The 12,228-nt window shown below is 45.9% G+C and overlaps 1 protein-coding gene and 1 long non-coding RNA gene across 8 annotated transcripts in view; one reads left to right on the forward strand and one right to left on the reverse strand.

The window, feature by feature from the left end:
• Positions 1-194: 194 nt before the first annotated feature.
• Positions 195-8,170, reverse strand: LOC308587402. Of its 3 annotated transcripts, XR_014008347.1 has the most exons (5): positions 7,890-8,170; positions 7,242-7,440; positions 4,735-5,010; positions 2,057-2,139; positions 195-463 (listed from the first exon to the last, which is right to left on the reverse strand). It is a non-coding gene; the product is annotated as an uncharacterized lncRNA (long non-coding RNA). The 3 variants fall into 3 exon arrangements; XR_014008348.1 differs by lacking the exon at positions 7,242-7,440 and having other exon boundaries at positions 4,735-5,007; positions 7,890-8,142; XR_014008349.1 differs by lacking the exon at positions 7,242-7,440 and having other exon boundaries at positions 7,890-8,138.
• A 673-nt stretch (positions 8,171-8,843) lies between these two features.
• The window catches only part of ARID4A (AT-rich interaction domain 4A), a 62,922-nt gene continuing 59,537 nt past the window's right edge, over positions 8,844-12,228 (forward strand). Inside the window, exons 1-4 of one of the 5 annotated variants that reach the window (XM_081191292.1) lie at positions 8,844-9,002; positions 10,136-10,213; positions 10,486-10,555; positions 12,048-12,158. In XM_081191292.1, the coding sequence (XP_081047418.1) occupies positions 10,550-10,555; positions 12,048-12,158 (117 nt within the window). In that variant the 5' untranslated portion in view covers positions 8,844-9,002; positions 10,136-10,213; positions 10,486-10,549. Of the gene's footprint in view, positions 9,003-10,023; positions 10,214-10,287; positions 10,307-10,485; positions 10,556-12,047; positions 12,159-12,228 lie in introns of those variants that run through there. The other 4 variants (XM_081191290.1, XM_081191294.1, XM_081191291.1 and 1 more) reach the window with 4 other exon arrangements.

A 12,228-nucleotide genomic window follows, 5' to 3' on the forward strand; every position in this document is an offset into this window, starting at 1 on the left:
ACAATTAGTCTCCTTTCAATGGCTACTCTCATTTATCCATAAACGGCTCCTTGGTCGCAACCAAGACCAGAAGAAGCTGTGGTGCTCACACTAGGACCCAAACACACAACCCTTAGAAAAGAGTCTTAAAATATCCACAAAGCATGTTTGTCCAAGCTCCTAGCTAGTGTAAGGTAAACAAAAGATGCCAAATGTAATAATAAAAGAGGCTTTTATTCCATAAATCAGTGTTTAAAGTATCTGTTCATCTTGAGACATTCTGTCAGTGCTTGGATACAATGAAAGTTCTCTGCTTAACGAAGATGACTCGGAACAGATTATAAGCAGTCGGCACAAATGTACTGAATCCCACAAGCAAGATAGCTGATGTTTCATCATGGTTCCAGCCACACACACAAGCTCACACCGTTCTGTGCCTTGGGAAGAATTTTCTGCAGGGATCTGTATGTTCACGGTCAGAATTCTGTTGAAGGAAAAGATTAAAATGACACAAATATACAAATACTGGGGAAAGCTATATGTTCTCATCCAAGGGGAAGAGGCAAATCACACAAGTGTTTTGAAGATACTGTGTCCAACTGACAAAATAAAAAACCTGTCACCTTTAGAGAGAGAAAAATCTCCTAACACCTTACAATTAAAGGAATTATTTGCACATAATAGAATGTATAAGCTGAAAATACAGAAAAGAGTTACTGAGCTTGGGTGGAAGCCAAAAGTAAACATTTGCTTCTGCAATACACCATTGCTATTTGTAATCTTAACATGAGTTAAAAAGAATAAAGGCTATATTGACTTGTAACATCAAAGTGAAACAAGTTGTCATCCTAAAATAGTATAGTGGTGCCCTGCAGGACGAATGCCTCGCAAGACGGAAAACTCGCTAGACGAAAGAGTTTTCTGTTTTGGAGGTGCTTCGCAAAACGAATTTCCTATGGGCTTGCTTCGCAAGACGACAATGTCTTGCGAGTTCCTGCTGGTTTTTTTTTTCCTTTCCCCCCCTTTTTCTAAGCCGCTAAGCTGCTTATCAGCTGATCCGATCAGCAGATAAGCCGCTAAAAGCCGCTAATAGCGCTAATCCTTCAATGGGCTTGCTTCGCAAGACGAAAAAACCGCTAGACGAAGAGAATCACAGAACGTATTCTTTTCGTCTTGCGAGGCACCACTGTAATTATATCCAGGGAGGTGAAAACTAGCAAATTGCATATTTTTCATACTAATACCCAAGTAGACAGATACAGATCAAAGGGCTGTGTGAACAGAACCAGCTCACATAACTTTTCTCTGCCCTTCCACGCCCCACGCCCCAATCCCCATTGGTGGTTGTCCTGTATAGCTATGAGCGTAGGAAGGAATCACCTGAACCAAGGCAGTAGACAAAGCTATACAATGCGGTATTTTTAAGTGTTTCCCAAGCAGCATGGGTTTAAGCAGCCACATCCCTCCAGAAGGATGTCAACCAAACTTAAATCACCCTATGCAGAGCTACTTCTGAGATCTCATTCTTTTTCTGTGCAAAATGCCTGGTTTCTCATTTAAGCAGAAAAATATTAGCAACTTTGCCTGACCAGGCTCTTAGCTATCCATTCCACTGACAGGCATCCAGGGACCTCCTTACAAAGACCGTTCTACATTGCTAAAGCTTATTACCATACATAGAAAACTGCTTCCTTAGACTCCAACAATGAAAGCAGGAAGCCAGGTGAGCAGACCAGTTTCAGCCAACAAGCAAAAAACAAAACAAAAAACCAGCAATGAAAATCAGTCCAGCTGCATTTTCATTTGCTGCTACTTGCGGTGAAGATGGAAGAATAAGTGTCTTTATTCTACACAGGCAGAGCTTTACGGAGGAAAAACACACTGGGATGCCTATGATTGGATTTTACTTGTGCGCTGGACTAGCTCCATAAGGATTAGCACCTGGAGAATGAGTTCACTATCACCATATATGATTATGCAATTCTGACACAACAAAGCACAAAAGGCAACATGAAAATTAAGAGGAGGGAAAAACCTTCACACTACATAGCTAGCAAATGTTGAGAAACTGTCTTACCTTTCCAGATGGCTTGGTGATTAAACAAAGCACTGATTTCCAAATGCTCTCTGGAACAGGATGGTAAGCAACTTGAAAGGCACCTGGCAAATAGCAAAAAGAAGTTACATTTCTAGAAAGCCTGGCTGTTCCCCCCCCCCCCCAGGCATTCCCTCTGCTCCAACACTTCTGCACAATGGCAATATCTGTATTCTAAGTTGCCTGGTTCAATAAATTATAGTAAAATGCTCCATCTGACAGTGCCTATTCCTTCTCTATACTGCTGTCATTTACCAGTCAAGACCCTCATAGCTCAGTCGGTAGAGTGTGAGGCTCTTAATCTTAGATCCCTGCCTTACAGGGTTCGGCTAGATGATCCTCGTGGTCCCTTCTCTACAATTCTATTATCAATGTGCACATAATTGCTTTCAGCATTAAAGGGCATCAACTGGTAATATAAAGTTTTCTTCTAGTTGTGGCTTTATGGAGCTAGAATACTGCTCTGGAGAGGCAGCAGCAATTGAGAGACCAGAACCTGGGGAAAAACAGGAGGAAGGTGCCTGAATCACTGTTTGCAAGACAGATTGTTTTCCCAGGGGTGGAATGCTCAGGCTAGAACAAGTATTATACCTTTGACATTATCATAATCCAAACATTCACAGCAGCATGTAAATTATTTATGATGTATTAGTTTTAAAATGCATTTTAAAAGCAGGTATCTGATCAAATTACACTTGCAAGTTTCTAAAAACTGTTAATGCCCAATTAAGCCAGATCAGTAACTGGAAGAACACCCACAGCTTTTCCAGGATTCTCTATTCAGTGTTCATCTCCATCTCAAGTAGCCATGGAGAGCCTGGCATGACAAAAAATATTTAACAGCTGCTATAAAGCTGAACTGCTTTTCCTTTCTTTGGAAACATTGTTAGTAGTTCTTATGGGCAGAAGAAAAGCAGTGAGCAGACAGCAGAAAAAAAGGCAGGCGGCAATGGTGGAGTGTGCAAGCAACAAGAATGTATTCAGCTGATTCCTTCTCACCTTAGAACACACCCAAGTTTTGCAGATTAAAAGTGTTACTCTATGAAGTCTTAGCAGCCTTTCCCAATATATTTTTGTGCCACAAAGCAGCAAGAACTGTAGCCTACTCCTTGATATTACCTTCAATCTATGATAATAAAAGCAGTCTTGTGATGAAATGCAGCATGGGAGCGGATTCACATTGAATTGGCTCACCTCTAACACAACAGCAGTTAATGCTTTTGCATTGTGAGAGATTCTTGGGCTCTCAGGCATTGTGGTTTGAATACGAGGGAAAGCACATCTACTAGTTTGCCGGCCTGAATGTAACAGTAAATCAAGGTTTGACATAAGGAGGTTGAAATCAAAGCCTGCAAGGGGAGGGGGCAGCACACAAGCTCAAGCCTCATTCACATAACATCAAACAAAAATTCAACCCAACATGTGAACCAAGCCATTCATTCCTCCCATTGTGTTCACTGTGTTTCTTTAAAAAAAAAAGACCTTTACACATATGTTAATAGCATGGATTTGTGTATTCATCTGTAGCCACTTTCTGTACCACAAACTCTGTGAGTTAGTACAATGTCCAAGGTTTCTTTCTAATAAACCTACAGTGGTAACTGCCAAAGTTGAACATCTGAGCTTCTAAGGATAATTACTTCCTTTGAAGTGTACAACCCAGCTAGCTTTCCCCTCCCTAAAATAAAATCAGACACTCACACCTTGTTTCATTTAAGAACTGGGACAAAAGGCAAAACAGAAGAGGAAAATAAAAATTCAGCTACATCCATTTCCTTCCCTTCTTGGTTCCCAGGTTTATGAAGACCTATTCAGATACATGCGAGAACAAATAACCTCACTAAGTCAAGCCCTAATTGCTTAACAGCTCATGCGTAACAAAACCAAAAGCATAAGAACTGAGTCTCCCAACAGAGACATTAAACAGCATTCACCACATAAAGGAAAGCATGCGAGCTACGATATGAAGTACTAATTTGCTATGTGAAACATAGTTAATAGTCATCATCACAGTATCTGTACATGGCCAAGTTTATTTTGCAAAGACACAGAATAATCTTGTGATAAAAAAAGGTAAAGGGACCCCTGACCATCAGGTCCAGTAGTGACCAACTCTGGGGTTGCGGTGCTCATCTCGCTTTATTGGCTGGCGTACATCTTCCGGGTTATGTGGCCAGCATGACTAAGCCGCTTCTGGCAAACCAGAGCAGCGCACGGAAACGCCGTTTACCTTCCTGCCAGAGCAGTACCTATTTATCTACTTGCACTTTGACGTGCTTTCGAACTGCTAGGTTGGCAGGAGCAGGGACCGAGCAACAGGAGCTCACCCCGCCGGGATTCGAACCGCCAACCTTCTGATTGGCAAGTCCTAGGCTCTGTGGTTTAACCCACAGCACCACCCGCGTCCCAATCTTGTGATAGTTTGGTCTTTATTATTTTCATATTCTGTAAGTATTGAAGTTCAGACCCATTTCCCACCCATCACCCTAGCAGGATCACTTTAATAATAGCAGTCTACTAGGAGGCAACGTCTATGGCTGGAGTATTTGGTCTACCTACAGTGCAGCTGTGTTTCCTCTCCCAACTGCAATTACAATGCAAAATATACACTGTACTGTGTGTGTCGGGATCAACTATTCAGAGCCAGTGTTAAGACCCACCGTCTCAGACGTAGTTTACAGCCATCTTGTCTCCGGCATCAACATATGAAGTGCAGCTGCCCTCGCTCAGCTGTCCCACTCATCCTATGTTCCGTGCGGATTATCTTCCTCTTGAGTTAGATAGCCCAGCTTCACAACGGCAGCAGCATCCTCCACCCCATGGCTTTTGGCACCACAGGGTCCTTTGCAAGGTGCTCCAAGTTTATTTGTCATCACCATGCTGAACACGTCCCTCTGATGCCTCATTGGGTTAAGCTTCAAAGAAAGAAATTGCTGCTGGAATAAGAGATAAAGTGTCAGCATTTTGTGCAAGAGATTATAGGCCCCAGCTCAGTATGAGCTTGGCACCCCCTTCTCAATCAATTCTGTCCTATTATCCCCCTTGTCAAATCAGAACCAACACTCTGCTCATGGCACGCAAAGGTCTTTGCATGTGGGACACTATTCCAACAAGGTAACAGTTTCAGAAAAGGGGAGAAGCTCCTGCCAAATTAGGTGGGCGCTCACTCATCCACTTAAACTCAGTATGAATCAATGAAGATTTTATGCTGGGGTGTTCAGCCCATCATGTCTTAGCCTGCTAGGGAGGAAGGTTCTACATGGCTTAAGGTTCTATCTCTTTTTGACTTTGAATTCTCTTTCCACGTGCTAAAGGGAGACTGCCCTACTGTTTGAAAACCACTGTCCTGGGTAGTTAAGTGCAAGGATCCATAAATACAGTCAGGCGTGACCAGCAGTTACTAATGGTCTCTTTCTGGCAATTCCTAGATGTCCTGGACAAAGCAAGATACAGTACCTCATTTCTCAAATTACTGCATGATTTGCAGGCAACCCGAGGGGAGGGCTCTTTCTTCATAACAAGTTGGAAAGAGAGACTACTCTCTCTCCCTCTACAAGTTCTCTGCAACACACAAAGAAGGAGCCTGCCTCTTTTAGTACCTCATTTAGAAGATATAGCAAGCATCTCTCTTGCTATTTCCTAGTGTATTGAAAGACCAGGGTAAGTGAAAAGCTGACCCAGCTCTTCTCCATGTGTGCCAGAGGATTCTGTGTAGGAGAGGAGCCAGTGGCCAATACAAATAGCTCACTACTAAGGCCAACAATAATTTGTGGAGCCCTGCTTAAAATTCTCATGAACAGTCCTGTATTTTCTGTATCCAACCTACATGTGGAAAACCTAGCAAGTTAGCCACAGGTGGCAATATTAAGATAAATTACAAAGGAGGAAGGACATCCTCTCCCCACCCCATTCCAACTTGTGTGTCACAGATGACAAGATGACTATGCGGCCTAAAGCATGATGAATATCTACCTCATGCTCTGTAAATGTCACAACCGTTCAATTTTGTGTTGATTTGAAAACTGGTGTAAAATTCTGTTGTTTGCATATATGCAAATCCTTCTTAACTGAAACAATTTAAATACTGTGAAGGAGGTGCCGGCATACTTCCCCCTGCAAATATCAAACAAGTGCTTCTTGAAAGGGGGGTACAAGATGGAGTTCAAACTGCTGGAAATACAAAGTTTTAATCTGAAATCTTAGGCACAATACTGTGCCCAGAGCTCAGAACCTGCTTGCGATTATGAAATTCTGTCGCAAAATGTGCCTAAAACAATGGGAGTTTTGAACACTGCCCCTAGTTCCATAATTACCATCCTGAACAACCAGTGAATTCATGAGGACATCTGGAGTGCAAAGCGTACAAGCACATAAAAGATGGGCTGAAGTGATTTAAGAATCCTAAGACAAGAGTTAGTATTTGCAAGGCCCTCGTGAAATTTTATTTTATTCTCTTGTAATCCTCAGTAAAAAGCTCTACTCATAATCATGGCAGAAGTTTCCACTCTACTGATTACAAAAAAGCACTCTTATGAAGCTACCTTCTTTTCATCACTTGGCAAGTTGATGGAGAGCACAAAATTCCTAACTCTTCTTCATGTTTATAAAGAATGGTCCTTTTGACAAAGTGGGAGGACTTTTGCAGATCTTTACTTCAGGCTACCAGAAACTACTTATCATTTAAAAAAACAAGGATGTCTGAGCAACTTGCATTTACTAGAAACAGAACACAGGCACAAAAAGTCTGCACTACAAGAAAGCACAGCTTGCTCCCCTTGCAGAACAAACATCTCTTAATCCACATTGAGCAGTGGCTCACAGATGGCATGCTGAAGGTATGAGATATGGATACCTATATATCTATCTGTATGGGAGGGAAGGGAGAGAGAAGCGTACAGCATTTAGACTTGAGAGTATTCCTTTGCTTGGGACAATTTTTCGGCTGCAGGGCTAACCACACATACTTATGAGTAAACATGACTAGGAGAGTGCTATTAAAGCTAATACACAACATTAATCCTGCAGAGGAAGTCAAGCTAGTCTTTAATAAAAAATGTTTTAATTCTGCACAGTTGAAGAAAGGCAACAGCCGAAGCTTTTTGTGGGCTAGAGCCCCTCTTCATCAGACAACAGAAGTACAATTCTAGGTTGAAAGGTGCAGACATACATGGATTGTGGAGAGTAAGCTAGCAGCCAGCGGGGGTTTAAGAACAATGGGGCAGGGCCCAGCTGCTTTATGGACAGCCTCCACGTGCAGATCTCTGGGCAGATCTCACGACGGCGCCCCTGATCCACAAATGCATATCCCTCTCCATAAAAAGTGCTCCTGCGGCGCTGCGGGATGGTCGGGCGTTTGCAGGTAGCTACTGGAGCAACAAAAATTGAAAGCGTTATAGAAGGGCTACGACAAGGACCTTTTCACGAGGAAGGTACAGCCATTAAGCACTTTCAAGAAATACGAGGGTGGGGAAAAAATATGCTGCGTCCCAGATCCTCGCGGGGGTAAACTTCACTCCCCTCGTCTATCAAAAGGAAGAGCGAGGAGGGAAACCCGGAAGAGGAAGCCCCGCCCACTTATTGGCGGCTGCGCAACTCCTGACGTCACACTCGGCTTCCGGTCCGCAGCCCCGCCCCGCTACGCAACGTTTACCTCGGCCCGTTGAGGCAGTTTTCCGCGCTAACGGTCGCGGGGTTCGCGGCCCTCCTCGCCCCTCGACGTTCTCCACACAAAATACGGCTGTTTTTAAGCCAACGGACGGAGGTCGCATTCTCCCCCGCCACACACATTAAAAGGCCTCACCGCACCCACACCTACCTCGGCTTCGTTTACCTCAGGCCTCCGCCGGAGCCGCTCCTCAGCACCCCTTCACCTCCAGCCCTCTCAACGAAATGGGACCGAGACGTGACTGAAGAGCGCACAAAATGGCGCCGGGCGAAGGCGATGGGGAGGAAAAAAATAATGAAACCCTGACGGCCGGAGGACGCATGCGCGTTAGGACTCGGCTTTCCCTTCGCCGCCTCCGCAAGCTTCTGTTGGCCCCGCCCTCCACCTTTCCGTTTCCATGAGACAGGCGCGGGCAGCCAATCATCCCTCGCCATTCCTCCTCCTCATTTTCCCTCGCCCCGCCCACCCGCTCCTCAGATTCCTGCCCCGCCAAGTCCTCCTCCAATCGCCTCGCGGCGCTTCACATCCGGCCCCTGCAGGCCTCTCGCTCGCTTCCCCTTCTCAGCCCAGGGAGGCGGGGCGGGTGGAAACTTTGACTTAACTCCTTTTTTAAGCCCCCGGCCGTCCAACGGCGCTTCGCCCTTCCTCGGTTTGGACCAATGAAAAGTCTTTGATGATGGTGGAGGGGCGGGGAAACGAAGAAGAAGAAGTCGGGTGCGGGCGGGGGCGGAGGAAAGCGGCCGCCCAATCGCGTCGCGGAGAGCTGCCCTTCCGCAGTCCAATGAAAGGCGGGAGCTACGCGCGGCGCCCGATCAGGGCGGGGCAGAGCGCCCCCTCGAGCGTCACGGGCGGGGAGGGGGCCCCGCGAGGGGAGGAGCCAATGGGAGGCCGCGCCGCGCAGATCCTGCTCAACAGCTTGTTATTTGGGTGTTGAGCCGCGCAAGGCAGCAGCAGCAGCGCTGGGCCAGGGAGTCCCGCCCGCCGCCCGTCAAGGAGCCAGAGCGCGCGAGCCAGAGGCAGCCCGGGCTGCCGGGGGCGGGGAAGAGGCGGAGCCGAGGCGCGAGACCACAGGCCCGTCCTCCTTCCCCACCTCCCTCCCTCCCCGCTGCCGCCGCCGCTCGCTCCGTCGTCGTCGTCCTTCGCCGCCTCAGCCGCCGCCGCCGCCGCTTCTTTCCTGCTCGGGGCCGGACGGCGGAGACGCGCCCACGTCTTACACCGGAGGAAGGAAACGGGGCAGCCGCCGCCGCCGGATCCTCGTCGGCGGTGAGTTGGTGGCGGGGCTGAGGGGGCCTGGCCGGGCTTGGAGGGAAGGCAGGGGACCCTGGGCTGGAACTCGGGATCCCCTCCGGAGGTTGCGGGAGGCCCGGGCGGGATCCTCCTCCTCCCGCTGCCTCTCTAATGCCTGACCGGGGAGGCGGAGAAGCGCTGCCTTCTTCTGCCTGCTTCCCCTCACGGAGGAGCCACAACACGCCGGCCAAGTCCTCCTTCCTCCTGCCACACTTTGAGCAGGCTCTCTTTCCCCGCCACATCTGGACGAGGCCCCCTTCAGCTCGGGGCGGGCCTCCTCCCCATTACTTCTCTTTTCCCTTCTCCCCCCTCAGAAAGAAAGCCCGTCGTCAGTTTCCTTGGCCTTCCTCAGAGGGGGGGTTTGGAGGCGTTCTTGCCCCCCCCCCCGCTTGCCATCGCCTTGGTTGGGGGTCCGAGGGGCTTGTGTCTTGGGGGGCAGCCGGGGGTGGGCCGGGAGACGAGGGGGGTTCACAGAGGCCAAGGCCTAGAAGAGGGGTGAGGTTTTTTTAATCGGGTAGGTGGGAAAGGGGGGGGGGGAAATGTGTTTCCTTTCGGAGTCGAGAAGGTTTCCCAAAACACAGCACGAATTTTGCTTTCACTTGGGGGCGGAAGGAGGAGGGCTTCGGCATATGGGGAAGTGCGTTTAAAAGGAATGGGGCTTGTTTCGAGCGAGGCCTGGATGTGAATCGGAGTGGGAACTAAGTGCAGGGGGTGGGGAAAGAAGGTCTGAGGTGCTTCTCAGCCAGGAAAAGCAAAAGAGTGATTTTGCTCAGCGGTCGAGGGGATGTTGCCGACAACTCGCTGCAGCCCTGTGCACCCTTGGGTGCAAGTCCCACTTGAGTACATACTTTTGAGTAAACATACAGAGGATCAAGCTGGAAGTCGTAAATGGAGGGTGTGTCTGCATTTGACTGGCCTGTCAGCCTCCCCTTTGCCAGGCAGCATTTTTACCTTCAGATATATTCTTGTCTGTCTTTTCAGATTTAAGAAAGCTAAGAGAGGGGGCTGAAGATCCTGGCTTCTTGGGATTGCTCCTGTTTCTTGATCATCCTCTTGCTTCCTTTAAGTGAATGTCTTCTCCGTGGCCTTAGAGTTTCTTTTCTTGACAGGCTGAAGAGAAAAGGATGGATGACAGTTACTGACGGGGGATGCAGAGATGAGCAAGAGGGAGCTGAAATAGAGAGAAGGTAGCAGCATCAGCTACTTCTCAACCAGAACTCCAAATTGCCCACTTACTACTTTTCAGCCCTTTCCTTCTCCTTGCCAGTATGAGGCCTGGAGTGAGTGTTCTACAGATGCAGAAGTTCTGCGTTGTGTACACTAAGGAGAGGATTGTGTTTTCATAATTGACCATTGACTTCATAGTTTAATTTCTTGCTCTTCAGTTCTGTCACTTTTTTATAATTATTTTTTTTATAATTACATGTATGAATATTACCATTTTCTTCTTGTTTTCTAGATTTTTCTTCAACTGTGGTAAAAAGAAAACGTTTGAGCTGGAATCCCTCAAATAACCTTCAAAGATGAAGGTAAATCTGTTTCTCAACTTCTCAGTTTTCCCTTCTCTTCTGTTCTCTATCCTGCCAATGATTGTGTATTACTTTCCTTCAATGTTAAAATTATATCATCCTGTTGAATACATATTTAGTGAAATATGGTTCATATGCCACTGCTAGGAAGCTTGCCTTTTGCTGAACAGCCACATATGTCTGCAAACCCAGTGAACAGCTCTGGAAAGAAATGAGGCATTCCTCTTCTGGTTCTTTACATTCAAGAACTTATATATCAGTAACATCAGTGCTAAAATTCTTGCTTACATTGTGTTTCAAATGTTTCTCTGAAAAGTTGAAATTGCTGTTTTCCACTACGGTGTATTGGGAATGAGAAGTGAAATTGTATCCCTACCCACTCATTTGCTGGGTTGTAAGATTGTTCGCTAGTTATTACTTGCTGTTAAAAACATCACCATTCAGTGCTACTTGTTAGTTATTACTTGTCATTAAAAAGGTCACTATTCAATGATGCTAATTCATTGAACAGACGTATGGTCAAAGTTGATCAAAGTGAAAGTACATAAGACACTGCCTTATACTTATTTTCTAATGAATTAAGTCCTAATTGTTGGACTAAGGCTGCAATCTAATGCACACTTACCTGGGAACTACCCTGTTGAAATGTGCTGTTAAAGTATTTTCTAATAAATGGGCTGTTAAGCTGGCAAATGATCCAGTGTTGTATCAGCAGTTAAAACTTTGTTAACCTCTGCTGTTCTGTACCCAGGTGCTTGTTTTTTTGGGAGGTGCAGCTTTTGGAAAAAGTGAACAGAAAACTAAGGAAAATTAGTGTTGCATTCTATCCTCATTAAGCAACAATTGGGCTTGTTTCTTTTTCTTTCAACTGTATATGAGAAATGTATTCCGAAACGAAAAGTTTGACTGTTGGTATTTCTGCCTGAGAAACCACTTGTGGCCAGTAAGACTTAAAATCCATTGGCTGAAGCAGCAGCTGTCAAATTTTTTGTTTACAACTGCAATGTTGGAGTACCATGCACTTCTTCAAAGACTTCAGAGCGTACAGTCCATCTTGCAGAAATACACATTCTTGTAGGATTATTTTTAGTGTTTCCAGTGTGTACTGTTACGTATTGGTCACTGTAAGCTGCTGTCCAAATAGTAGATTACAAATGGTAAAAAGTTTTGGATTAATCTATATGCTATCTTAGTAAAAGCAAAACACAAGAACCAAATCCTTTCTCTTTTTGGTGACTAGAGTTTTTTCTGAATGGATAAACTAAATAAATCGCAATAGATTCTAAAGACTTGTTGGGTCAGAGTAAACCTGTGTGTATGTGCAACTCCACTGATTGCCAGTGGCAGGTCTTAGTCTGTCAGTTACTTCCTGGAGACTTAAAAGGTTTTCAATGTGGTTTTGTTACGATTAAGCTTAAAATTGTGCCATCTGAACCTTGAGAAATGTGCTTGAATGCTTCCACCCTTTGACCATTTTTTGCTCTCTCTTCAGGCAGCAGATGAGCCTGCCTACCTGACAGTTGGGACTGATGTCAGTGCCAAATACCGGGGTGCCTTCTGCGAGGCAAAAATTAAGACAGTAAAAAGGCTGGTGAAAGTCAAGGTAAGAGAGAACACTAATGCCAGTGCATTAGCCACAGGTCTTTCACATCAACTATTTCCTTAGATACTTT

Source organism: Podarcis bocagei (assembly GCF_964188305.1).
Source record: "Podarcis bocagei genome assembly, chromosome: 1".
Lineage (NCBI taxonomy): Eukaryota > Metazoa > Chordata > Lepidosauria > Squamata > Lacertidae > Podarcis > Podarcis bocagei.